This window comes from Scatophagus argus, chromosome 4, assembly GCF_020382885.2.
Source record: "Scatophagus argus isolate fScaArg1 chromosome 4, fScaArg1.pri, whole genome shotgun sequence".
NCBI classification, from domain to species: Eukaryota; Metazoa; Chordata; class Actinopteri; family Scatophagidae; genus Scatophagus; species Scatophagus argus.
The window spans coordinates 16,674,673-16,702,180 of NC_058496.1; the positions used below are offsets into that span (position 1 = coordinate 16,674,673).

Here is a 27,508-nt window from a genome sequence, read left to right on the forward strand (position 1 = left end):
CGCCCATGCATCCGTAAGCCCACGCACACAAAGACCTTGTCACTCAAGCAAACACAGTGTGTGATCTGACACAAGATGGAGGGAGCTTACATAACACTTGATTCTTTTCAAAGGTGTAATTGGATGTCTGTTTGGGTCGGATGGAAGAGGCTCTAGGCACTGACAAAATCAAAGCTGACATTCATCAAAGTCTGACAAAAATAACAAAGTTATTTCTGGATGAAAATAAACAAATATACAAAAAATAAGACCTGATATTCATTTATTCCACAGGTAACTAACATACATGTTACAAAGTTTCTGAGAAAATGTAGACATAGTAATATAGGTATTTTAACTTCACCCAGAGTTTCATTTTAAATACTGCTTATTATTACTGTTAAATGCAGACAGCAAGAAAAACTACTGTATTTTCTTCATCTTATAATTTCCCAAAATAAATTGCTTTCAGAGGGAAAGAGCACATTAATTCAAAAAAGATGCATTAATTCAAAATAGATGCAAATTCATGTTATGAAAAAGTGGTTGTCTTCACAAAAAAAAAAAAAGAAAAACTGAGACAGATGATAGATGTAACAAAATCTCACATCCAAGAATCACAGTTCCTTCATCCAGTTCAAATTCCTCTAAGAATCACCTGGTACAACGGATAACAAAGTTATATCGTCTCCTCATTTTTGAGAGAAGAGCGTAGTGCACTGGGTGTCTTTCATAAGGACACCCTAATCAAGTGTTGAACTGCTTGAGGCAGTCACAGATACAATATGTAACTTGTCTGTGTACATATTAGGAGATGTAACCACTGATTCTAAGGCCTCATGTGCAACACTTTGTCTATATTCACCATAAAAAAAGTTGCATAAAGGCACAAACATGGGCACAAATTGTGAAATTTAAAAAAAGCACAACCAATACAAATGGACTGTTAGCAACACAACAGTGGATTTTTGTGTTGTTGCATGTAATACCCACCACAGCCCATCAGCTCCCAGGGTTAGTAAGAAATGGTTGTTTTCATGTGCTGTGGCAAAGAAATGCCCCGTTTTGCTGCTTGCACATGACATTTTTCATTTAAACTTTCCACTGAAACCAGAAAACTAAGGGAGCATGAACTCATTAAGGGAAGAAAGAATATATGATATGCAGGAGTTTGCTGGCATCATAAACCAAATGGCCAGAGTTAAAGCAGACGCAAGTCTAGGACAACACAGTATTTTGCTGCCTAGAACTACTAAATATCAAATATTTAGGTCAGAGTAAGGCCAGCATATCAGTCATATGATATAGTATAATACAATCAATTCATTTTGTTTTTAAACTTTATCCCTTAGTGGTTTATTTCTCTTTGAATTTCAAAACAGTCTGGCATACAAACTATGTAGGTCATTTGGACATGACATAATAACCATTCTAAACTGCACAAATACTAACTCATCAGAGCCAGACTGGATACAGCATGGTCAAAAAACATTTTTTTTTCTTTTTGCATTGTCTACCTTTGTTCTATGACATGAATGAAATCCCCACCCAAGTTCACTTCAAAACATTCAAGGACAATGTGCTCTATTCCACACACTCGTACTGTAAACACACACACATTTTTTTCACGAATCCCAGATTTAGTGCAGGAACATTATGCATGTGGCCTTGTTTGAGCGCACAGTTGCGGCACATGGAGGTGGTGCAGATCAAGGCAGTGGTCATTTTTTTCTGTCCGTAGTGTCTCACAGTGCCTCTCAGGAAGTGAAGCATAAGGCTTTGTAGTGTGGCCAATCGTTTAAACTGACCAGGAATGTAGAGTCGTGAGGTTCTTGGCAGTTGTGCATCTCCGTCTTTACAGGTATGTAGTTCAGAGTTCCTCAAAGAAAGCCACCCTGGACTTGGTGCTCTGTAGTGTGAGCTGTAGAGAAGATAATGAAAGACCTGATAAAGCTGTTTATCTGTGGTGAAAGTAAACAAGAACAGAATATACTGTAGCAAGCAAAACAACTAATGTCACCGGAATGATCAGATACCCTTAGCCTCAGCCTTTCTGCCAGATGCAGTATCTCTGTGTGTTTCACAGAAGGACTGGATTAGACACCAGCAAAACTTAGGCAATGTAAGGATGGTCAACAGTGCTTTTAGGGTGAAACATTTTAGAATTCAGCTTTAATGCATATGACACTCCCCAGCACCCTGGACAGGTCTCTGTCGTTCCGGGGAGCAAGTTGCACTGTCTTCCTAAAATCATGGACTCTTTGGTAACAGCCTGCTGGTTTGCTAAGATTGAAGGTCCAGTGTGATTTATGATTTAGTGGCACCTGGTTGTGAGGTTACAGAATCCAACTAAGCGAATACCAACCACCTCACCGTTCCCTACCATTACAGCAAAAAACATGATAGGCCAGTGTTTGGTTTGCTACAACACAGTGATTCTTAGTTTCAGGTGATTACACACTCATGCAGCTCACTAAATAATACACGCCGGTCCTTTTAGCCTGCGTTTCATTCACTTGGTGTATTCCACATATAGAAGTATGTTACCTTGTAGAAAATAATGGACCAAACTTTTTTGTCTGCTCTATGTCCTTAGTATTGTAATTTTGTACCTTGTGAGAAAAGAAACAAAAAAAAATTAATTAATGATATACTACTGATTTAAAGGCCCTAAAAACATATTTTCTCACTCAGCATGTTGTTTATTCATGTGAGCTTTTCTGTACTTTGTACACAGATTCTAAATTATGTGAAAATGCATTTTCTTAAATTGAAAAAAAATTCTTTTTTTTTTTTTTCCTGGGAGAGGACCTTCTATTTCCCTGCCAAACGTGTGCACCTAAGTCTTGCACAAGCCTAAAGATAACACTGCAGAGACAATTTTAAAAAGGCACTAAAAACCACAGCGCGCTCCAGCAAAACAGGTTATTTGACTTGTTTCCCTTGACTAATCAAAAGACCAAGTGATCATAAGGGAAAGGTAATTGAAGAGTGTGCACACTTTTGTGTGCTTACTGAAAGCACACCCTCAAGGTTATTCTGTTTGAAATGAATCTCTGATGATATGTGAAGGTATGCAGTGTTGTTGATGCATCTTACAAAAAGCGGGCTTTATCAGTTTAAACTGGCCCTGATGGACAAAGAATGCTGTAGGTTTTTAAAACTCTCTACGGCTGCAGAGACAATCAAGCAGTCTAGGAGAGCAGGATGAGTATAAGATCAATACCGGTCAGACAAAGCACTGTTAATTGTTTTTCTCTCCAGGTTTAAATGAACCACTGATGGATTAATCCAGGCCACTGGCTGTGCTTTAACGCCTTCAGCACAGCTAACCATTAGCTAGTCTAACACAACATAAGTAAGCAATACTTCAAACTGGCTGGGCAAACTTTTTCTTCTGTCCGACAACTGTAGGGTAAAGGGAATTAAAGTGACTACCAAAGTCAATATTAGGCAGAGGATGGAGGAGGACAGTTTAGGAAATCCTGGTTATTTTTGGGGAGTATGTAGATGGAAGGACTTAGGCAAATCCAAAGAGAAAATGTGTAGGAGAGGGATGGATTTGCAGCATGGTGTTTATAGATCAACTGCCATTGTCCCTGCTGACAGGCAACTACACTTGTGAGTGTGAGTGTGCCTGAGTGTGTGTTTATCGAAGTCTAATTCTGCAGCATTGTACTCCACACTGCCCACAGCCTCAATGTTCGAAAGACCAAGAACTCTTTATTCAATGTACAGCATTAATGTTGTGAATGATACGACAGCAAGCTATTTCCAGAAAATAAATCCTTCTGTTGTTTAAATATGCAGGAGAGCACAATGAGAGTAACCTTAATGGTTGACCTTCTTTGTGTGCTACTTAACACAGTCTGAATGGGCTCACAAATAAATAAAAAAAGTAATTCCTCTTCGTGGAACTTCACACAGAATTACTGCAGCTCTTGTGTTGTGATTTAGTTGTTGAGAATGAATCCTCCTGGCAGGCCTGCTGCTAACAGAGCAGAACCTGTGGCCTGGTAGAAGTGCAAAGGCACTGGGCCGTGTTAAGGGACTATTCATTAATCATCCAGAGGGGAAAGGGAGTCATGATGGAGTAAACCTTGCCCTGAGGTGCAGTCGGTCCTGATGCTTCTGGCTCGAAGATCTGTACTTCTTTCTGCATTCCCTCTGCTCTTCTTTCCCCACCGTCTCTGCTTCATCCTGTCTTTCTCCGGTCGCCAACTTCATAGTACATTCTTAGCACTTCTCCGTGGCTCAGCCTACCTCAAACTTCTCATCCTTTGAACATTTTTGGTCAACCTCAGCCTCCCCTAAACTTCTCACCTCTTTTCACAAAGCTGACTTAGTTTCAGAACCCTCGACTAGTTTTGCCTTCTCCATGCAATGTGTGCACCCAGCCGTTCAATCTCTAATAAGATGAATGCCGACCACCTCTGGTTCAATTAAACCAACACTTTTAACACGGCTCCTTCTCCCCCTCCATGCCAGAGGTGTCCTCTATCCATCTAAATGACTAATCACCAAGCAAAAATCAATTACAGCTCCCTTAACAAGTGTATTTTACACTGAGAGACAAGAATGGAAGAGGGGTAGGCTTTTTTGTTACACAATGTGCTGAATATGAGAATCTAGCTCAAATTTCCATTTGATAAAGCGAGAAGAGAGAGAAGAGGGAGAAGATAAAGGAAAATGAGTCCAATCTGCTAGTTCATCAGAGGATAGAGGAAACAGAATCCACTTATTGTAACAATTCCACTGCCTCTGACCAATCAATTTAGAAGTATCTTTAAAGTTGAAGGAGTCACTTTTTTGTGTCAATTTATATCATCACCACGCCAGGCACTTGGGTAACATGAAATAACTATTCTTACTGATGAAGTCGACACAAGATGCATGCAAAAACACACTTCCCTCTAAGTTGATCTGTGAAATCTTTTTAAAATACACTTAAAAACCTGTAATCACTGAGTACTTTTTGAGGTCACAGTAGAAAACGAAAGATTGCTTCACCTCCCCCCAGCAGCCTCCATCAATGAAGAAGCTCGAGGCTGAAAAATGAACCCAAGGCCAAGGGGAGACCATTGCTATTAAGTGATGTTCTGAGAATCAATACCCTGCCTTAAAATAATATGATGGTTAGGCGTGGGTGTCGTACGAGAGAAGACTATCAATTTTTTGACAGACGGTTATCCTTGGAAGATGAGACAGGATAATACCAAATTTACAATTCACCACTTCATGTGTCTCCAAGCTGGTAGGACAGCTGTTGAATAGCAAAAAAGACAATTCTAAATGAAGCCAAGTTGCATCAGGGATAGCTAGGCGTCTGTATTTCCACCTCTTAGACAATTTAATACCTGTCTACATTCACAGACCAGATTCAGTTGTGATTAGGATTTAATTCATTATATATAATTTATTTTCTAAGTAAACTATTTTCTCTTAAATACTGAATCAGAAACACCAAAGAAAATTAACCGTATCAAATATGGATAAAGATAGATTGGGTCTAGCTTTCACCAGTGGGAGATATTTAAATTCTCCCTGTGGAGTTTTTAGACATCTAATAGCACTATGGATCCATTTTTCTTTGAGTGAGTACCTGTTTCATTATGTAATGCACATGCCTAGGGACAGCAGATAACCCTATGGTACGACACCAAGATATGCTGCAGTGTGCCATCAAAGGAAACATGAATGTAAACAACGGTGGATTTAGTCCCCTCTCAGTCAAAAATGATTTTCTCCTTGTTCCTACACTTCAGTGATTGTGCTTCACTGTGTAGAATGATGTTCCATGACACTATGAGGTTGTTTTCACATCTGTTGCTAAACAGATGTGTGTATTTAACATGTCAGACACAGAGAAATTGTATGTATGCCTAAATACATGTCTGGATGGGATGTTTAAAATATTTTAAAGTGTTGCCTATGTTTCATGAGGTGAGAAATGCATTCAACATATTTGTTAGAACTCATTGTTACATACAGTGTGTTTTGGTGAGTGAACATAAACTCGTGTTTGTTTAATAAAAAACTGCACCTTAGATGCCGCTGGTTGCTTTGTTCAGAACCTCACTTCAAGGGTTAGTGTCATTCTTCAGAATTTGGAGTTCATATGGTTCAGTAATGGAAGTGAGTTGGAAGTAGCATTACTGTGTCTGTTAACACAAGTATTACTCGTGGTAAGCGCATCTCTGGCTAGCTTTAATCTCGGTACAAAGCTCATCTTTCTCCATGAGCAGTTAGAGACTCGTGGATCTACAATTGTGGTAGCAAAGCAAAGGCAGCAAATGCAACATAAAGATTTTAGGCAGCAATGTACACAGGCTTTAATGCTTTCATCTGCTGCATCCATTTTTTCCACATTTTATCAGATCTGGGTTTAGATCTGTGTTTGTGTATCGATGTAGTCGAATCTCTTGTATCGGTTTTCTAACATGTAGTTTTTAATCTTGACACCTGAACATCACCTTAGGGAGTAGATGTAATTACATTTCGGTTTGACGACAAAAGCTTTATTGATGAATTATGTGCATGTATACAAGGTGTTAAAATAACTATAAATATTTGACTGTATGTACACAATTGTGAATAGATGAGGCATGAATGGAGAGAATCATGTACGCACAGTGTATTTCAGAAGAACATAATGAGTAGTATTCTGTGGCAGGTGTTACAGGATGTGTTACGGGTTCAGCCAGCTGACACCTACCTTTTTAAAGTTGCTGTGCTTGCTGGTCCCCTGCTCGGCGTTCTGGTTGTGAATGATGTCTAGAGGAGTCTCCCTATCCTTCAGCTTTAGGCTTTCAATCTCGGTCTTCAGCTCATTGAGCTGCTCCTGCAGGTGCTTGCTCTTCTCCATGTACTCGACCCTAAACACGATCAAAGTGAAGGTTGGGACACAGTTTAGTAGATTTCTCTTTTTCTTAAGACATGTCTCAACTCTGTTGAATACCAAATGATTATATATGTCTTCTTTTCAACCTTATTTTCAACCTTTCTTTGTTTCCACATCCCCATTTTCGAGTCCTTCCATGTCCCCGTTAGATTTGACTTTGTTTGTATGTTTGTAAGCTTTATCCAAAGTTTGGAAACTCTTTTTCAGGCTTTCCCATCTGAAACCAAACTACGCTAAATGTACAAAGAATAAAATGTGCAAAAGTGCAAATAAAATGTCTTGTCCTTGATTACATGGACAGGCTGGTTATGCTGAATGTAGTGTAACTCCAGATAGCTTAAATGAGCTATGTACAACTAAACATAATAGTATGTTGGAAAAATAAGAAGATAAGATTTTACAAAATAACACACACTTCAGATAAATCTCACTGGGTAGCTTTCTCTTAGAGCCACAATTTATTTTAGTTTTTATTTATTGCTCACTTCCTTCATAGTCTTTCTTCAAGCCAGATGCACAGATACTTACCAATGAACCTGCACTCTCTCTGCTCACTTGCTTTTATTTTAAAAGCCTAATTACCTAATTAAATGACAACAAAGACCCACCTAATTTCACAGCCGGGGTCAAACTTGTCTCAACCTAATTTCTCCTGGCTGCAATCACTGAGAGTGAGCCACAGAAACAAAATGCTTGAATGCAGGCAGTGTCATCAGCGTGACAGCTAATGCTGAGGGTCAGTTGCTTAGCTGAACTCCTGAATCAAAATGTGCATATTAAAAAGTGATGGTGTTTCTGCATTAAGTCTTTTAGAGATTTTGAGCACATTTAAAATTATTCTTTCTTTATAGATATTCATCAGTTTATGGATCCCCTCAGCTGATTAACAATTAAATCACCAAAATTGCTGCCGTCAGGATGAAGCATGTAACTACAGAATGAAAAACGCAAACTTGCTGAGGCCCAAAACATTCAACATTCATCAGCAGAGTAGGACCAGCCACTCACTTCTCCTTCTCAATCTCCATGGAGAGACGTTTCATGTCGGTATCTTTAAAGTCAAAGCTGAGGTTTTCCCTGCTGAAGCTCAGGTCGGGAGGCATGCTGTCAGGCGGCAGTCCAGGAGCCTGGGAGGGGAGATGGAAAGAGATTACATGAAAGGAAGCGATATAGACAAATTGACGGAAAAAATACTGAAAATGGGGCAGAATAAAAAAGTGCGAGCGATGGAGAAAGAAAAAGACAGAGCGAAAGACTGGAAGGGTAAAATTAATACACAAAGGAGGGGGAGATGGCATGAAGTGGAAGGTTTATATGAAGGGGGAGGAGAGGACTGCATGGCAAAAAACGTGCATGATTAAGACTGAGGGAACAAAAGGCGAAAGGAAACAGGATGAACACTTCAACAGTCACAGACCACGACACACATGCTTGCTTTTAGATCCTAATCAAATGTCTGTATGCAATGCAGGCATCGGCTGGATATGAAGTGGACCTAATAAACAATATAAATGTAAATCCATTGGTTAGCATGGGAATCCAAACTCCATGTTGGGTACAGTCGAAATAAATATAGTCCGAGTTCATGGGGCAATTTGACCAAGAGCGAATGGAAATGAAATTGGAAAATACTGTGTACACGTGCAGGAGTGTGTGCACGCGTGTGTGTGAGTAGACTTTTCACTTATGAGCCTCATGTGTAGTGGATTTCCAGTGGCAGCATGTCTTTTGTGTGCATGTATGAACACCAGTGTGCTTGTGTATAGGCTCTTCATTCATAAGCGAGTAGTTATCTATCGATGGCCATCATCTCATTATGTATCAATGTGTATTTTTGTATACATGCGAGTAAAGCAGATGACTGTGCAGTGTGTGGGTTTTTAGCATGCTGGAAGCTCTCGCGTAGGCAGCGTTATGTGCTGCCTGTTATTATGCAAGCATCTCTCCATAAGTGTGGAATTTTGCGGAGCTCCATATTTGTTATATTAACATTATTTGGGGGTAATAAAACTTGGACCCTGGGACTGTGGATGAAAAACAGCATTTTCAGTCATATAAATTACATTTCATTTACAGTAATGCTTATGGGGAGAGCAGCAACTGTTACTTTGTCGAAAGAAAATTTATTTGCAACTATTTTGATAACTGTTTAATTGTTCAAGTTCTTTTTCAAGCAAAAGTTCTGATTAAGGCATCACTTTGTGCTTTCGGAGAACAGCCTTGGTATTCAAACAGAGCGAATGGTTGCAACTGTTGGCAGCATTCATTGCAGGTTGTGCCTGTTTCCTGTCTGCCTCTTTCCCTGGCACTATATAACAGAGGCAAAAATGCCCAAGAAACATCTTAAAAATAAAATAATGACAATAACTGTAACTTGCAGTCCTATGAATATGCACTCTCCCTATTTAATAAACAAATGAGCGACTAGATACAGTTGAGAAGACAGAATCAGCAAATATTTGGTTACTTTCCCTATAAATTATTCAAATGATGAAATCAATTCCACTGATTTACTTCCTGCCATGTGTACTATCTGTACAAGTGAGCACAAAAACACTGTGCTATGTGTGTATATGCCAGGCCTGTTACCGAATAGACAGCCCTGCTCGTAATCTCCAGCAGCTTGTGCTTTGCCCTGCGCTCCGACTCCTTGGCTTCCTGCAGGTCCTGCTTCAGCTGCTCAGCCTCCTTGACTCTGATGGATGAACAGACAGACAGATGCGGTTAAGGCTTTAATTCACCTTCTAGTCCTTTGAAGGTTGGTACCAAACAAACCAGGAATGACACTTTGTTGCTACCCAGGTGATCAATGTACCACCCCAGCAGACACTCATTTCTGACTCCACATTTCCACCACTGAGTTTGCACACAGAGATGTAAGAACATTATGTGCAGGTGACCACTTTTCTTTTGATTGTGTTCCTGAACAGTCAGCAGTTCTTCTGTGATGTGGGGGAGCTATGTGCCTCAAGGGTTTGAGTGGATGTAGTCATTTACATGTTGAGTGCCACGGGTTTAAATTTCTCTAATATAGAGAGTGCTCATCCAGAAATTCCAGTTACTGGCAAGTGGTTAATGGTGTCCATTTGAAATGATTGACCAATACATTGTAAAGTAGGGGCTCTGAAGTGATATTCTTTGCATCTATGTATAATGTCATTGTGAAAATGACTCAAGTTCTTTGCTACAATGGGCTTGTGTCTGTTGAGCTTGACAAAGTGCTGAAGGATCACTCATCAGATCTACTCATCTAAGTGATGTTAGTACCACAGAAAAAAAAAAGAAAAAAAAAAGTCATGCGCTATTATAAGTATTTGATTTGAACTAGTATGTATAAAAAACCAAATGGCAAAACAGATTTATAAAGCACAGGTATAACACAGATCACAAAACTTCAGTTTCAGCATTATGGAGCTTCAATGTGTAGTAAAAGAGTTTGATCAAGATTGCCACCATCAATCGAGACTACTGCTAACACTAAACTGGCACAACTTAACTGCTGCATCTCAGGCCCAGAACAAAAGCTTTCTCCCTTTTCCTTCTGTATGCAGCAGAGCAGGTGTAACCATGTGATTGCCTGCTTTTCAGCTGCTGAGCAAGAACAAAGCCTTTTAAATTAAATGATTTTAAAGAAGTCAGAAGTTATTATTCTTTGATCCAACAATTTAAGTACAGCTGCGTTACTTAGCTCTGTGCTCAGAGCATACCGACAGACTTTTCTGCTGCTGAGCAAACTGAAGAGCAGCGGCATGTTTGTGCACCTTGACATTAAACAATATAGTAACTCCAAAACACTTTGGTGTGCTCATGTGTTGAGGAGGCAGGAATAACTGTGTTTTGATGCTCCTGTAAGACTTCCTCAGCTTGAGGTATTTGCATTATAAAGGAAAAAACTCTTGGAAAGCAAGTAAGTTTTGGAAATAAGTTATTTTAGGATCTAAAAAAATAATACATGCCATCCATGTGAGTGTATGCGTGAAACAGATACAAAGACGGAGACTTTGGCTATGAGACAGAACTGACAGACAAAGTTGCATAGCGGCAAAGCTGGTGCAGAGTCTCAATCATTGCAGCATGAATGGCAGTAAATTCTATGTTCATCTACACAAGCCTACTTCCTCCTCTCCCCACCTCCTTTCTGATTCCTCAGCCATCTTGAGGGCCAGCATCTCTGCCTCCAGCATCTTCTGCTCCATGAGCCGCCGCTCCTCCTGGCCACGGATGGCTGTCACTTTGATGCGCTGCATCTCTGTCTCAGCCTCGGCAGCTTTCTGGGCCAGCAGCTTGGCCTCCTCCTCCGCGATCTGGGCCTTTTCAGCCAGCAGGTCCGCCGTCTGCTCTGAACGCAGCTGGAGAGGAACGAGAAGATGAGAGAGCAGGAAGGACAAACACAAGAAGGGAGATGCAGAAAAAGTTGAGGAAATGGGAGAAGAGGAGGGGAAATGGAGCAAAGAGGTGAGAAGGCGGGAGAGGGAGGGATGTGCAAGTGTACACACAGAGCGAGGGAGTCAAATGTAAAAAGGAGGAGGTAAAGCAAATTTGTTGTGAAAACAGCTCAAGTTGACAAAATATTTTGTTGTGAACTCTGGCCTACAAAATCTCAATTTTTGATGAGGTTAACCAAGTGAATCTTACCAGTGCCTCGTTGGCCATGTGGGCCTCATCCTGCATCTGAATCAGCCTCCTTTCCAGCTCATCCCTGGCTCTCTCTGCCTCCTCCCGCATCTGCTTCTCCCTTTGCAGACGTTGCCTCTCTACCTGAACGACACCAGACAGGTGCAGCGTGGACAATGAACAGAGGATACGGAAGGGAAATATGGACAAACAAAGAGACAGAAACAAAAGATGGAATACAAATGGAAAAAAACAACAACTGACCAATAGATCTGACAAAAGAAAATCACAAAGCAGGCGCACATGATGGACAGCATCATACAAGAGAGGAAAAAAGGTGGTAAATAAATTAAGTGTAAAAAGCGACTTCCATGTACTAACAAAGCAGTGTCCTTAAATTTTTGGTTGCATGCAATTCTCTCTCCCGTATGACTTGACACAGATGTGAGCAGTTACAGTGAACTAAGTATACACTTTAAGTATAATTTGTATCTATCTATCTGTATAGATAGATATGTATTCAGTAACAGGCCTGAAGCATAAACACACATAATACACAATTGTTTTTGTACTCACATGTACTTACACAGGTAGACGTGTGTGAGTACATATAGTACACAATGATCTAATCTATGGGAGAAAGTAAATCATCTTTTTTTGATTTTCTGGAAATTTGGTCAAAATTTGCTTTACATTTGGAAAGACTGCTACTGACATGTTATATGGCAACCTCACTTCTATGTGCTATTGTAAGTACCTGTTTTCGGGCCCTCTCCTCTCTGGCCTGAGCCTTCATCTGCTGTACTTCAAGTGAGTCGACCCGCCGCCTGCGCATAAACAGGTCATGGTTCCCTATACACAGCTGAAGGATCTGCACAAGCAAAACAAAACCAAGACCATTTACCATTTGATATGTCAAAATGACTAGCACGTCGCAAAGCTCTGAGTCACCAGATGCTTGCTATATGTTTCTTAAGCTTCACTATGGAAAACAAACCAAAATTATGGTTTCCAGACTGCTTAAGTGGCTGGTGGGAAAGCAATATTTACTTGCCACAGAAATCTACCATCTCAGCTAAACTCACCAACTTGTTGACTCTCAGACGTGAAGAGTTGAACTTGAAAACATTTGTTTTCTTGTCCAGAGGTTTGATGGTAAACTAAACATTGAGATGATAAGAATAGGAGAAACAAAGCATCTGTTACATGAGGCTGTGCAATATCTTTGAAATCAAACACTAACAAGGACATTTTTTCCAGAGATGAAAAGGTTTTATGAGATAAAATCTCTTACCATGTTAGTATGTTGTAAAAAACAAAATGTTTATAACTAACTTTAATTCCAAATTCTAATTTGTTTTCAGTCATTAACTTACTTAAGTATATATATTCAAGTTCCATCCACCTTTATTACAATTACAAGTAGTGTCCCAAAAATCTTTATCATGAAGTGCAACAGTAGATTTTCCCACCTCCTTGTCGCTGTAGGAGATGTTGCGGATCTCATTCCAAGGGAAGGAGCACTTGGGTGTCAGCCTGTTGTCTGGGTCATAGATATGCAGACCCAGGGCGTCCACTCCCAGAAGAAGATCTGTTCCCTTTTTATTCTAAATAACATGAGCAGAATAAACAGAGTTTTTCTTCCCATCTGTTAAGAGACTCTGGCAAGCAGCTGTGGGACCACCATTGCAGCCAACGTTCATTTGTACATGCTTTTGACAGAGGTGGCATTGTGGTGGCTCTGCTTGCCAAAACTATTTTGTTAAAGCTGAGCTGAGCAATTCCAGGTATGGGGGGTTACATGCAGTCTGGGCTTATTCACTTGAAAAGTGCTACAGTGAATTACTGAAGCTGGGGTTGACTTGTTGGTGGTATTTTAAAATGTCTTGGCCTTTGAGAAAATGCACTGATCAAGGCCAGGGTCACTTTAAGTGAATTTCTGTTTGTTAAAAGCGATGTTACAGGTTTTTGTTTAGCTGTTTTTGTTGTTTTTGTTATGACTCACCTGGAAAAGATTCAGTATCAAATAGTGGCCCTGTACTTAACCCAAAACATACACATATTTTTAAATAATGCTCAAAATTCAAATAATAGATGAACTAAGGGATCATTTAAAACAAGAGAGTCAGACTGTTATTCCCACGCATTATTTCATAACACCACAGTGAAATTGACACACCCCCTAATCTCCCGTATTGGCTTGCTTTGTAAAGATATAGAGAAGCAGCATTGGCTCACCCTGATTAAAAAGTAATTGACGCCATACATGTCCAGGTCCTGAGCTATTTTTAAATACTCCATCTCAGCTTCATCCCTGGTTCAAAGAGAGATGGAGGGAGAAAGAGATTGAGAGGGATCCAAGGGAATGGAGAAGAGAGGGAGGGAAGGGTGGGAGAAGATGAGTTACAGAAGAGGAGAGAAAAAGGAGATCAGACCTTGTTTCCTCTGCTTTCGTGTGTAGCATCTGTCACGTTGTGTGATCTATAAAAACTGCCACAGAGCTCTTGCGAGGGTGAAAACATAAGCAAAGTGCTGACACAAAACACAACTATAATTCGCTAACAGGCTTTAGAGGTCATGCTTGATGGAAGACTTATTCTGATGCCTCCAAGACTCCAAATACTCTGAGAGACAGAAAACAAATACATCAAACTCTTTTCTTCCTCTCTTTCTGCAGCACAGTTGGCAGATCAGTTGTGATTTCAGGGTCAACTCAGCAGAAAAGAACATTAGCATACTTTGATGGTGGAGGAAAAATCAGGGCACGCTTGCGCCTAAACTTTTAATACGTTGCTGTTTGATATGGGTGGTTGGGAAATTGATGATTTAAGCTTTATCAAAGTTTTAACAGGCAAGAGAGCATTGTGCCAAATAAACAAAATCTTAACTAGGTTGGAAGCTGAGTACATTCTGACTTTAGAGTGGGTCAAATTTAAATGGTAATGTCTGATTAATAGTGTGGAAGTATTAGAGTTGCACTGTACGAAAAATAAAATACAGATGCATACGGCAAGTCAGTCGACTTATTTGATACTGCAATAGCATTCGTTTTTTGAAAATCAATTTCCTAGCAAGTTTGAAAAGAATGTGAGCCGAAATGAAAATAAAATAAACCCTCAACTGTATAGGACTGAATATCAAATCTCTTTGGTGAGGAAATGTGTCCAGAGTATCAAAACCCCGCACTGAATGTCTGGTCAGATTTGTAATTTCCTTTGTCTTTGACACAACAGTTATTCATCTATTTCAAAATCTTACCCATTTTATTTAGGTGTGAACTTTAGCTTTCTGCTGTGTGCAAACAAACAACAGTCTACAGCATCACATGAGGCCCTGTGAGGCTGTACTTAGGCACCCTGGTGCTCTGATGTTTTGCTACCATGCTCATGCACAAGTCTAGCCATGTTCCCTGTCTTAGCTTAGCATGTCATTAAACAATTACTAACCAATTAAAATGTGAAAGTTGTGAGGACCAACCCCCGTCTCTCACCTGGGGTTGAAAGGATAAGTGATCGACCCCAGTGACTCAGTTACTACTTTTACAAGTGCTGAGGTTTGCTGGATTTTAGAACTTTCCAGTCCAGAACTCCCCAACCACAAGAGTTTCAAGACACTCCACATCCCTCACAGTTACACCCTATCCATTTTCAACTTAGCTCAGCTTAGTGGTGGAGCCAAATTCTACAACAGCTGATTTTTATTTTGGTGTCATTTTAGATTTATGAAAGCAATTACAGCAATATCATTTTTTTTATCCCTTTCACTATGATATTTGCACCTCATTAAATGGTTCTCTTTTGAAAAATAGCTTCATTAATTGTGTTTTTCTCGTGAAAATACATGTAATTACACTTAACTGATGAGGTACAGGGTGTGGTACACTGTGCCATTTGGTGCATTTTGTTGGCCAAAAATAGATGTTAAGAAAGTTCACACTTTGGATTCACTAATGCTCCACACTCTAACAACTTTTATGTGGCTCATTTTGCATCTCACTGCCAAAATGGACCTCAGTTTTGCATAAAATATGTGTGTTTAAGCACATCTTATGTGAACTTAAAATTGAAACTGAAGAGAAATGACTATGGAACTTCACTGTGGTACAGTGTTTGTTTGTTTTTTTTTTTACCTTGTTCTGCCCCTGTGCTCTGCATAACACGCCGTGATTCTCTCCTCCCACATTTCTGCAGTCATCTGGTACAAGTTAATCACCTGAAATGCAGAGGGACGAGACATAAACATCCATGAATGCATGCGGAAAATACAGTACATGCTGGAATGCCATGTATCACAATGCAGGTCGAATACGTTAACATCAGGGTCTTAACATCTTCACTTATGAATGACAATAAGTAAACCTGGCTGTAACTCACCCTCTTTGGCAGCAGTTCCTCCTGAGCCAGGAAGCCAGGTTTGTGGACGTTTGGGTCGTAGTCTCCGTACTGCAAAATAGAGCAAAAGTACCAAGATAATTAAAATTATTCCAAACTAATGACTGCTATGCACCTTCTTTCCTATAACAGGCGAGACTATGCCTCTCCTGGGACCCGTTCATGAGACGAAACTACAGCAGCAGTGAGAAAAGGGTGTCTTGGAGAATGAATGGAGGCTGGTCTGCCATCGGGCCATTAACGTGTGCCGCACACCCAGTGGCCCAGTTGTTGGGAGACAGTGTAAATGATGCTATTAAGAGATATCTCTGAGAGAACTGAGACCGATCACTTATCACAGAGCCGGATACAAATTATAGCATGCATGTTTGAAGAGAGATATGGATGGATTAGGCATGACTGAGTGGCAGTGGGGGATTTCCTTTTGGCTGCTGGAAAACTGGTGGAAGGATATGAATTATACATGTAGCTACAGATTAAGAAGTGGGCTATGACTGTAGATTTATGTAAGTAGGCTAACTTGAATGTTTGCCAGTATATGTGTATTGCTGTCAGCTCTGTGCATGTTTTTCATGCATGTTATTGTCATTTTGTTGTTAAATTATTGATTGAAATTACAAAAGGTTAGTGAAGCAGGCAATTTTAAAAAGATTTTAAACTCTTTCGAATTTTTGCACAGAACTGGTGCGGTGCAATTTAGAGACCACTTTGTGTCAAACTTAGACAACTGTAGGAATTTTTATTAAGAGTCTTCACTTTTAACTAACTGCATAGTTCCCATTTCTAAATCACTCGTAGTTTATGTATGAGATTCACAAGACAACAAGACAAGAAAGCTACAATTTTTTGTGAATTTTATGGGAAAACAGTTTCAATTGCATCCTTGAAAACTCAAGAGTGAGGGCACCAATGTCACCAAACTGACTGTTGAACTTTGGTTCAAAAATAATGCATTTTAGATGAAGCCTTTTTATTTTTTTTGTATTTGACTTTAAAACCAAAAAGTGTTATTTTATCCTCTTCTCTTTTTGTTTGCACCTTGGAGGAAAATACATAGTCTGGAAAGACTCATTCCCTGTGACATTACCACTGAGGTTTCAGATAGCAAAAAAGTCCTCTGTCACTGCTTGAGTGTCATTGTACTTTCATTCCAAATTCCACTGCTGTGTCACCTTCAGTTGGCCAGTTACCACAAGGAGCACAACAACGCCACAACAAAGACAAAAAAGGGAAGGGACTAAAGGGAAGGGTCTAAACTGAAACCACAAATTTGATGGTACCTGACATTATGCTCAAAAGAAAATAAATCAAGCTCTACGATGCCAACAAAAGGTTCCAAATGTAATTTGGAGTACATCGGTTGTAGTGTATTAATAGACTATTTCACAAAATAAATTAGAAGCTTTTGACCACTTGTGTGGCTCCAATCAACTAAATAATTCTGTACCGTGTGTTGTTTTGGTGTGTAGAGTCACTTTTATTGAGGTTTAATTGGATTTCATTTTTGTGCACACCGTTCTAGTAAACAGTACTTAACAGACCTGAATTTAATAAGCTGAACACACAGTCTGGAACACTGGTGCAGTGGCTAACAGAGCTGAGAACCTGAAGACCATTTAATTAGATCCTTTCCCTTTAGTTTCACAGCTTCTACTCCCTCAGTTCCTCACCTGTTTGTTTGTGACTGCTACATAATTGATGATATATAGACTTATAGAGGTATTACGGCACCATCCAAGGTTCAACCCAGGCAGAGACTGTTTGGTATTTTGACAGTGACAGTGCTTACAGATGCCTTCTGATTACACACTCTTTTTCCAATTATTTCAAATAACCCCAATCTAACAGCAACAATCAATACGCAAAGGACAGCTATGTGTCAATATTGTCACTTCATAATTATCGCCAGCAGCACAACAGTGACCACTGACTAATGGATATATTGTTTTTAAGAGAGCCTGTTTCTAAATTTAGGAAATGTATTTCTCACACCACCAAGTCACTTTGAAGAAAATTCATATACAGTACAGAGATAGGAGAAATACAGGTTTCTCATACCTTGTCATGAAATGCACTTTTAACCAATGAAAGGTACTGCTGTGTAGCCTAAACAGAAAAAACCTGGACTTGCTAGCATTAGTTAGTCTACATCCATAAGATGGCTTTAAAACAAAACTAAGGCTATGTCAATGATGCAAAGTCTCGGGTTCACTTCAGAAATGTTTTATTATGTTTTCAGCCAGGCTAGTGTTACAAATCTTTTGATCACTCCGGTGAACCCCCAACTCTTCCTCTAGCTGCCACCATGAGGTTCACATTTGCAGTTGTGAGGGAAAATACTTAGTAAATACCAAATGGATTGCTATGAAATTTGGCCCAGACAGGAATTGTAATGTTAACGTTTCATTAATTCTCATGTAGCGTCTGCTCAAAATTTTCCATTTGTCCATTACTTTATTTTATGCCTAATTACCTGCAAAACTAATGGCATTTCCCTCAGCAATAGCTATGCTTCATGTTACATGGCAACAAAATTGTCTATATCATGTTTTTTTTCCATTTCTGTGTCCTATTGTCCCTCATGGTAATTTACATAATTTCAAAGCACACTGACAGATTCCAATGGGTATTAAATTCTATATTTTGTCAACCAAAATAAAGCAAAAAATGTATATTCTAGCTATCTCTTTGCTGTTAAGACAGATTGGAAATCCTCATGTCTGTGAGGTGAAAGAAAGAAAATGGACTGAAAGAAAAACAGCCTGGGATACAGCTACAAAGTAAACATACTGTAGCCTCATTCAATTTAAAAAAATTTGGTTTAGGTAGAAGTCACCAGCAAAACACAGTCATTCCCACCAGAGCAATTCAGCCTATTACCTTGTCAGACTGCTCCCCGCCCGGGTGGACATGAATCTTCACGCCCCCGGTGGCGTTGTGGCTGAGGGAGCTGCCCTCATTCCCCACTCAACCATTTTTTTCAGAGCGAGTGTTTTTTGATATTCCTTGTCAACACCACCTCCTCCTCTCAGAATACAGAGCACGAGGTACTGAAACCTCTGCTGGCTCACAGAGTGTACACATACCCAAAGAAAAGTTGGTATGGTTCTTCTTAATGACTTAGAACACTTTATACATTATCATTTCACCTATTGGGAATTTGATTTATTTGCTGTCCAAGAGAGGCTTGACGGTGATTAAAAACTTACAATCATGAAGTGTTTACCAACAGGACAATGGCTTTAGATTAGTCCAAGCTGTAAAATGCGTTCAAACCGCCTTTTAAATGACAAATTTTATTTGTATAGCGCTTTTTCTCAACAAACAGATTACACACACACATATTCTGTGCACAACTGTTCGTACCTTAACGGTGCTATGATTTACAAAAAAGAAAAAAAAATCCACTTCTATACAGTTATAGGGTCTTAGAATATGCCTTTATATTCTCCTTATTGCTATCTTCAAGCTGGCATAATCATGATTGAAGATGAGCGAAGGTACCAAAGTAGATCCTGCTGTGTGATATACTTAACTTCACAGGCTACACTGTGGTTCTGCATAAAAACAACTCATGATTAGAAAGGGAGCAGAGAAAAGTCTGCCAAAAACCTCTCAGCAGCTGCACTGCTAAACAAGTACCTGTCTCCTTTTGACAATGCCAGTTTACTCACATTGGCTCTAATCAAAGTGGATGGCTGATTAAATGAAAACAGATTGTGGCCTCATATTTTTTTCTGTTTCCAGACTGAGGGCGCTGACAGCAGCGAGAACAAGTCTCAAGCCCATTTGCTGATTTTTCTTTAGCCACATGGTCTCTTTTAACCTAGGCCTGTTAAATTGGCATGGGAAAGGCGAGTCTCTCAAGGCTCCTGGCCAAATCTTTGAGGTAGAGCTCCAGTCTCACTTGAGCCTTTCCACCTGTCAAAAATCTGCCCCTCGCTCTCCCTATTTTTTTTCAGTGGGATTTCAGAGAGATGGGATCCTTCAACCAAAACAACTCAGACGTTTGAGGTTTATTAAGGGAGCTTTTTCCTGTGGATTGATTTCCATGGACTTCAGGTAACTTGTTTGATCCTCAACCAATAAACCAATGAAAGATTTTACACAGCACCTTTCATGTAGAATAAGGCAACTTATAAAGCTCAAAGTACATTTAATGGAACGCTAAATAATGACTAGTAATAACGACTAGACTAATAATGACTGACTAATAACTAAAAGATAAGAGGACAAACATTTACATGTAAAGAAAGAAAAGCACAAATGTATGTGATGTAACTAAAATTATTTTCTCACTGTTGTGTGCCTATGTGTAGTGAAGACTTTGAGGGAATTTAACAATAATAAATAAAAAATAAATAATTATTAAGATAATTTTGGAATGAAATGGAATTTATGACTATACTCATTTAGAGACAGAGGACTGATGGAGAGCATCATCACATGGTGCAATGACAAACACCTGAAGCTCAATATCATCGAAACCAATGAGCTTGTATTACCAGAGGAACAGGAGTCCACCTGTCCTGATCGTCATCCAGGCAAAGTTACAGTTACAGTTACAGTTGATCCAGAATACACATACTTTATCTAGATCAACAAAAAAAACTGGCCTGGGTTCACAACAACTGCAGAGACACAGCAGACTGCTCCTTCTGAGGGAGACTCCTTAGTGTCTGCAAAAGGCTCCTGCAGATTATCTATCAGTCTGTAATAGCCAGTTGTCTGTTCTTTGTAATGGTGTTCTGTGGTGGTGACACCAAGGCTTGGAGCAGTCTCAACAAGCTGTTAAGGAAAGCCAGCCTCGAACTGGACAGGCAGTGGTGGGGAGAAGTATGAGGGAACAAAATCAAAGCCATGTTGGATAACCCTTCTCAAACTCTCCACAATGAGCTGTGGCAGATGGCTAGTTTGTTTAGCCACTGTATCATTTCACCAAGGTGTAAAACAGAGACCTCATTTGTGTCCGCTGGCATCACACAGTACAACAGCAATGCAGATTGCTGACTATCAAATTAAAATCTAACACAGCTTTGCCCAGAGTCTAAGTGGACGTGGACAAATTTAAATAAAATTTAAGGTAATTCGCTAAAGGTGCTCCTGAGATATCGCATTCAAGTTAAAGAAAGGGTGGATCGACACACAACCTGAAAACATAATTATCTATACACACATGGCCAGGGGGGCATGTCTAGCTTTACTGGCACCTTTTGATGCAAAAGAGCAGGAATTTAACCCTACACTTCTTAGTTCCTCACACTGTGTAAAGATGACGCCAGCCACCCTGTAAGGAACCTGATCTCAGCCACGTCTAATGTGCAGTTTTGTTTATTCAGTCAGTACCCAGAGTTGCTGACCATAAGTACTGCATACTGACTGATAAATTTACCATATTTGTGTAATAATTTATCATAAGTTTGGTACAACACATGCGCAAGCACAACTCGTCTGACGAGGACATACTGACCCTCATTCCTGCTTCCTTAAAATCAGCTACACGTAGTCCCTGTGTGCAGTGTGGGTCACAGCTCAAAGAGGCCATAAACTTCATCTGTGGCAAGAAGCACAGATGCAAGATGACAGATGTCCTGAGGCCACTGAACGGAACACGTCTCACTATTTGGCTGCACCTTTTTAGAATTTTAGAACAGCTACTTAAAAAAACAACTACAGAACACCTGAGATCCTAGTTTTTACACGAAAGCCATTTCAGTTAAGGGCTCTGCAGCGCTTCATTAAATAGTAAAGGAATTTAAAAAAAAATCAATACCAAAACTAACCAGTAAAGAACTTATCTGCTTATCATGACACAGATGGCAGAGTTCTGGATCAACTGTAATTGATTTATTTATTGGAAAACAGAAGACAAACAGAAGTGATAAGACATGCTGTCTCTATGCACTGATGTAAGAGAGAAAGAGTCACAATGTAGATTCCACATGATAAATAAGTACTGCGCCAAAAATAAGTCCATGTGAAGCACCACAGGTTATACAGTGTCACATTCCCATTCATCCCCAGACCTGCCCCTATGATGTCACATCACAACTCTTACCATAAATCGCCAAGTGGACAGTCACGTGGATTCTTTATAATTCAAAAATAAAACAAGTCACAGCGTTTCTTACAAACATTTAAACAAATATAGAAATTTATCAAAATGGCTACAACATACAGTTTTGTGTTTTTTAACAGATACTCATCTACAGCCACAAAGAAATCACTACCTCAGATGTAAGGAGGTTAACCATTTGAAGACAACTCCAGACATGCATATTCCCTCAGTCCCTTAGTCAATTCAAATGACGATGTGAAATTCTTTTCTCTGGTGGCTCCTCCTACTGGGGTGACTGAGACATCTAAAACTTAAAAGTCTTAAAACAGTTGCATTCTTCAATGCAGAAAGCACCGTGTTGTTCACAGTTTTTGCACCTCATCAGACCAATCTCAAAAGTATTAAAGTAACGATAACTAAACCAATAAAGGCAGATGAATGGATGGATGGATGGATGGATGGATGGATGAATGCACTGATCTTGCTTGAAAATAAAGGCTTACATTGTTCCAAACAAAGCACTAACCTTGGCGTGGACGGCGTAAGAGGCCAACAGCACAGACGCCTCTGGTGGACAGTGTATCTCTTCTTCAAGGATCTTCCTCTTCACCTGAGGAGTCACCAAATAACAGTTTTGAGGCACAACTAATAGCACAAAAATCATATAATGCAGCTAACACATATTCTGTGCCATTTAGCTGTTCGCTAAATAAGTGGAGAAGCTCTATTAAATGTTATAACAGCAGTGAAGCTTTGTCTTGGGAGTAAACTATCATCTATAAAATAAATCAAGACAGCTGCTCTTTCTGTCACTTTGAGTATAACACTTTTTTGTATTGATTTCCATCGGTGGAATGAAATGATCCTGAGATGAAGGACCTGAATAAGATTGACAGGTGATCTTCCTTGACTCAAACGCAAGGAAAAAAGACTTGCTACCTTAGAGAGAGGGGTGACACTGGAAGGTGAAACACAACTTTCTGACAACCGCGCTTTTGACAGCCAGAACTTTATTCCCTTAATTCCACACTTTCCACTGGAAAGATACACAGCTAAGGCACAGGGTTCAGTTACCAGTTATTATATGCTGCAAAATGGGTAAAACTTCAAACTACCACTGCTAGAGTGCACCGGTACTTGCACAGGACAATCTGTGCCAGATAAATATTGTAAGACTTAAGTATCATAGCCACATGGGGACCTATTAGACACTGAGTCAGGAACTACATGCCCAAGCCAACATTATTTCATATCATTGAAGTGCTCCAAGAATATCAGTCTTTCTAGTCAGCACAGGGTAATGATGTGGCAGAAGCGGGTGAGTCCAAAAAAAGCTCCAAATCATAATTAAAGGAGCACGCGATGCATTTTTAGAAGTCATGTTTCTACTGTGGACCCCAGGATAGCTGATTCTATGTGTGTGATTTCACCTCAGTCTGTGAAAATGACAAAATCAAGGTTTAGGTCTTCAGTTTAGTGCTTATAGAGGGAGTGGTTCTCGTTTACAAGAGCTGACTTAATAGTCACAGATTACACAGTAATAACACAAATTCTTAAAATGGATGGCAATCCTCTGTAACGAGCTCCTGCCAGATTAAAGAGCTGCATCTCACCAGGTGTCACTACTAAAACTCTGTCATCTGTCAACTTAATTGAATCACAAACTTGCATAGTGACATATAGAGCACAAAGCCCAATTGCAGGTCACAACATGCTTCAGTTGTAGTTATAAAAGTGGGCAATTTAATGCTTCAAACCTTATCATTTGTAAAGCCAGTCATGCTGTCTTATCTTGTTTTGAACTAACAAAGGTGTGGAGCCAGAGGTGACAGCTCCTAATCGTGGCAAGCGCTGACAGGCTGATGCTGCGATCTGCTTTACAAATGAGACTATGTTGTTGCTAAGGTTGCAGGCCGAGGTGACAAAGATGTGCATGTGTCTGTTGGTGGAAGTGGTCTTAAGTGTGTGACAGTGTGTGTGTGTGTGTGTGTGTGTGTGTGTGTGTCCAGGTCGGTGATCATTTCTGATAAGCACTAATCCAGCTGTCATGCCTGTGACACTATCTGAACAGAGGCCTGCTCCCGACATTATGGGAATTAATGAGAGCAAAGTAATAAGGAGACAGGCGATGCGAAGCAGTACACATTTGTATTCTTCTCCCTTTGTTGCTGTGTACCGCTTCAACTGTTGAGTAATTTGTTTTCTGTAGTGTTTTTTTCTTTTCTTTCTTTTTTTTTAACATGGTTTTCCTCTGAAATAAATAAATTATTTCAACTACCTTAATGGATTAAGGACACAGAGAGTGTCTTTATATGTCTTAAGGAGATAAGTGTCTATGTACAAATGCTGAGGAATACGAACTGCAACGCTGTCTCAAGCCATATAACTCAACCAGCACAATGGGCTGGATATGACAAGAGTGCTATGTGGGATGAGCATCCCATGGAGAATATGTCATTAACTGGGAGAATAACTGATCCCTTAAAGCCTAATTGGTAATTGATAAATGTGGCTGGTAGTATTGCATGATGGGAGCACAGTTACAAATCCCATATCTTGTGAGGGGAATGGTGTGGCAGGTTCCACAGGAATTCCCTGGAGAGTATTAAGTGGAGAGAAAGGGCAGCGGTAATATGTTTCGCATTGATTCCACATGGCTGCACACAATAAGATGGGGACAATGGAAAAAAAGTGTATTGGAGAGTGCTCTCCTCAACAACTTGTCAGAAACTCCATGGACGCGTGCCCCCTGTTGGTATTGGATCAGAATACAAAGGAACCTGCAGACAAAGCACCTAAATGTCTGCTGTGCAAGGGTGAAACGAATAATCCCACATTTAAAGAGCACATTTTCTGGAGACTTTTAAGTGTTCACGATCACTTATCACATTCTCGCACACATATTTTTTTTTAATAATCCATTCGGTCTCATCTAGTTCCTCAGAAAGATTACACACTCTGTTTTAAAAGCCCTGAACTGCCCCTCTGGGAAGATTATGATCGAGGAAAGAGAGTTTTCGAAAAAGAAAAGTGTCTGCCCACTAGCCAGACAGTAATCCTACAACTTCTTCTGGGAGGCATGTTGAATTTCTGGTTTACCTGTAAGCCTGTAGCAATTTAAACTTAGACAGCAGCAGAGAAAGGAGAGAATGTGTCAGTCAGCGTAAATGTGCAAAGAGCCTCCTCATAACGCAATGATAGGCCCAGGTGAAAAATCAGAACACAAGAAGGTAAATACCTCAAGTGCATATCCAGAGTCAAAATACGCTTAAAGCTTACACTTAATATTTTTCAACCTCATTTACCTTAAAATGGAGAAAACGAAACCCAAAACATAAGCACAATGGAAAAAAAAGTGGGGTTTACATTATGTGGTTACCTGTAGGAAGAAGAGATGCTGTGTGATATCTTGCACTAGCTCCTCTTCAGCATTTTCAGGGTAAAACTTGGCCAAGAAATGAAAGATAATTGGTTCCTCCTTTGGTACCTCCTGATCTAGAACCTGCAACAATGAACCAAATAAATTGACATTTGCACAGTGTGTTCCATTTTCATGCTGACTACATGTTTACATGACTCATAGCTGTTACATGAGAATCACTTGCCCTCTTTTCCATCTTCAGCCAAGCAACTGTGTCCTTGATGTTGTACCGGAGCCCAAAGAACCACGTCTCCCTCAGTCCCAGAGTTCGGCATACCAAGTCAAAAAGATCTTTACCTTTCCACTTGACCTGAAACATATTTTATGTTGAGACACTTTTCTCAGGAAAAAAGGACAAAAAAAACAAACTACAAACAGAAAATTCAGTGTCTTAGAACTACATAATGACAGCAAATTTCACATGATTGGCTGACTGCCCTTAATCTGTATGAATTAACCCATATCCTATTTAGACGGCTTTCACATCTACTTTCTGAGCTTATTCGGGGTGCAAGCTTCTGTCATGCTGTCATGTCAAGGTTGGTGTGGGAAAAGAAAAAAAAAAAGAGTGCCAAAACTGCCAAAAATGAGAATATCAGCAGGAATGTCAACTAGAGCCACTCAAAAAAAAAAAAAAAAAAAAAAAAAAATCCTGTGCAAGGCTGAATATTCTTTTGTAAATTCTATTTACAAAACCCAAAATCAATACAGTTATCATCTCAGCAAAGAAGACCGAGAAGACTGTCTAAATACCAACTGCAAACCATGGTTGAGTTCCACCCCTTGAAATACAGAGAAAGTGTCTGCAAGTCATTTTGATGCCTTTCGATTCTTGTATATCATCAACAAAGCCCTATGCTACACCGAAGACACAGTGAGAAGGCCAAAAAAACATAGAACAATGTGTTCTTAATTCACATGGCGGGGTTGTTTCACGCAGCATTTCAAGTCCTGTACTGAAAAATCCTGTACAGTATCATGCTTTGCCACCAACTGAAATTTTCATGATCCCGTTGCTGCATAAGACACAGGCAAATAATAACAAATAACATGTTGTCTTCTGTAGAATTGACGCGCTATACAAATTGCGTGTGTTCATGGTTACCTGCTGCCATCTAGTGTCGAAAAGTAAAACTCATATGCCTCATGAACAACCAAGTCATAGACTCTGCAACCGTGTACCAATTCACTTGTCATTACAGATTAAAGTTCAGCACTGAGTACTGTAGACTGCATTACAATACATGACAGTAAGCCGGTACGTAGGAATTGGATGTACTTCGTGTTGCGTTCAGAGACACAATAAAATGTGGGAAACCCTTGATGCAAGTTGAATGAAATAATGTTTAGATTCTCAAACATACACACCTCGCAGCTGAACTCCATGTCTGACTCCATGGTGCAGATCCTGACGTTGAAACTTCTAGCTTGTCTTCTCATCAGTGAGTTAAATCCCATTTTCGCTGCTAAGGCACTTGCCATGGCGAATAACTGCTAACCTAACTGTACAAGGGAGTTAATTCCTACAAACCATGTGAACTGTCAAGGCATTATGTGTTTTATACTCTATGGACAGCAGATGAGTTAATCGGTGCAGCTTAAGTTAGTTATCAAAAGATAAACACAGCTCTGCATGCGCCTGTGTACCTCAACGAGAGCTTGTTCAAGATAGGTTCTTAAAAGCAAGTTCATTTAAAGTTTTTATGGGCCTTACACTGACATTTCCTTTGTTTATGAATGCCTTATGAATGCGTTATGTATTTGGCATGTTTCGTCAATTCTAGCTACCTTAGAAAAGCTGATAAATAATTGCCCAAAGCGTGCTGCTAACGTTAGCTTGGTTGAATAATAGAAACTAAGTTAGCTAACTAACATTACTTATCAACTATAAGCGCTTATCTTACACTAAAGTTATACGTCTCCGTACCGTGAAATCCAATCATGTTTACATCTCTGTGCCTGAAAAAAATATTAGGTCACTATAAAGAGTTCAAACACTTAGACTTTACTGTGCTAAACAAGAAGTCCTAGCGAACAACTGCTAACCATTTGTCAGCTCTCTCGTCTAAATACGATGGTGCATTCAAGTGTCATACAGAACGTAGGAGAAAAATCGTAAGGAAATTAAAATATTAATAGGGATG

General features: G+C 39.7%; 1 protein-coding gene across 2 annotated transcripts; it reads right to left on the reverse strand.

The window, feature by feature from the left end:
* Positions 1–245: 245 nt before the first annotated feature.
* On the reverse strand, positions 246–27,447 carry nf2a (NF2, moesin-ezrin-radixin like (MERLIN) tumor suppressor a). Of its 2 annotated transcripts, none has more exons than XM_046385518.1 (16): positions 26,733–27,447; positions 25,549–25,674; positions 25,323–25,445; positions 22,470–22,553; positions 15,868–15,936; positions 15,624–15,706; positions 13,733–13,808; positions 12,967–13,101; positions 12,580–12,654; positions 12,252–12,365; positions 11,516–11,638; positions 11,012–11,229; positions 9,470–9,575; positions 7,889–8,007; positions 6,695–6,854; positions 246–1,900 (listed from the first exon to the last, which is right to left on the reverse strand). In XM_046385518.1, the coding sequence occupies exons 1-16, from the start codon at positions 26,844–26,846 to the stop codon at positions 1,850–1,852; spliced, it is 1,776 nt and encodes a 591-aa protein (XP_046241474.1). In that variant the 5' UTR covers positions 26,847–27,447; the 3' UTR covers positions 246–1,849. The 2 variants fall into 2 exon arrangements, with proteins under 2 accessions (XP_046241474.1, XP_046241475.1); XM_046385519.1 differs by lacking the exon at positions 26,733–27,447 and adding an exon at positions 26,470–26,670.
* Positions 27,448–27,508: the final 61 nt, after the last annotated feature.

What these genes read in the sequence shown, in the direction of transcription:
- nf2a (XM_046385518.1), bottom strand. Translation starts at nt 26,846, where the DNA reads ATGGCAAGTGCCTTAGCAGCGAAAATGGGATTTAACTCACTGATGAGA. An exon ending in ATGGAGATTGAGAAGGAGAA is followed by an intron (nt 6,855 to 7,888) that starts GTGAGTGGCTGG and finishes GATCGTGTTTAG; the next exon opens with GGTCGAGTACATGGAGAAGA. An exon ending in AGCACAGCAACTTTAAAAAG is followed by an intron (nt 1,901 to 6,694) that starts GTAGGTGTCAGC and finishes TCTTCTCTACAG; the next exon opens with CTCACACTACAGAGCACCAA.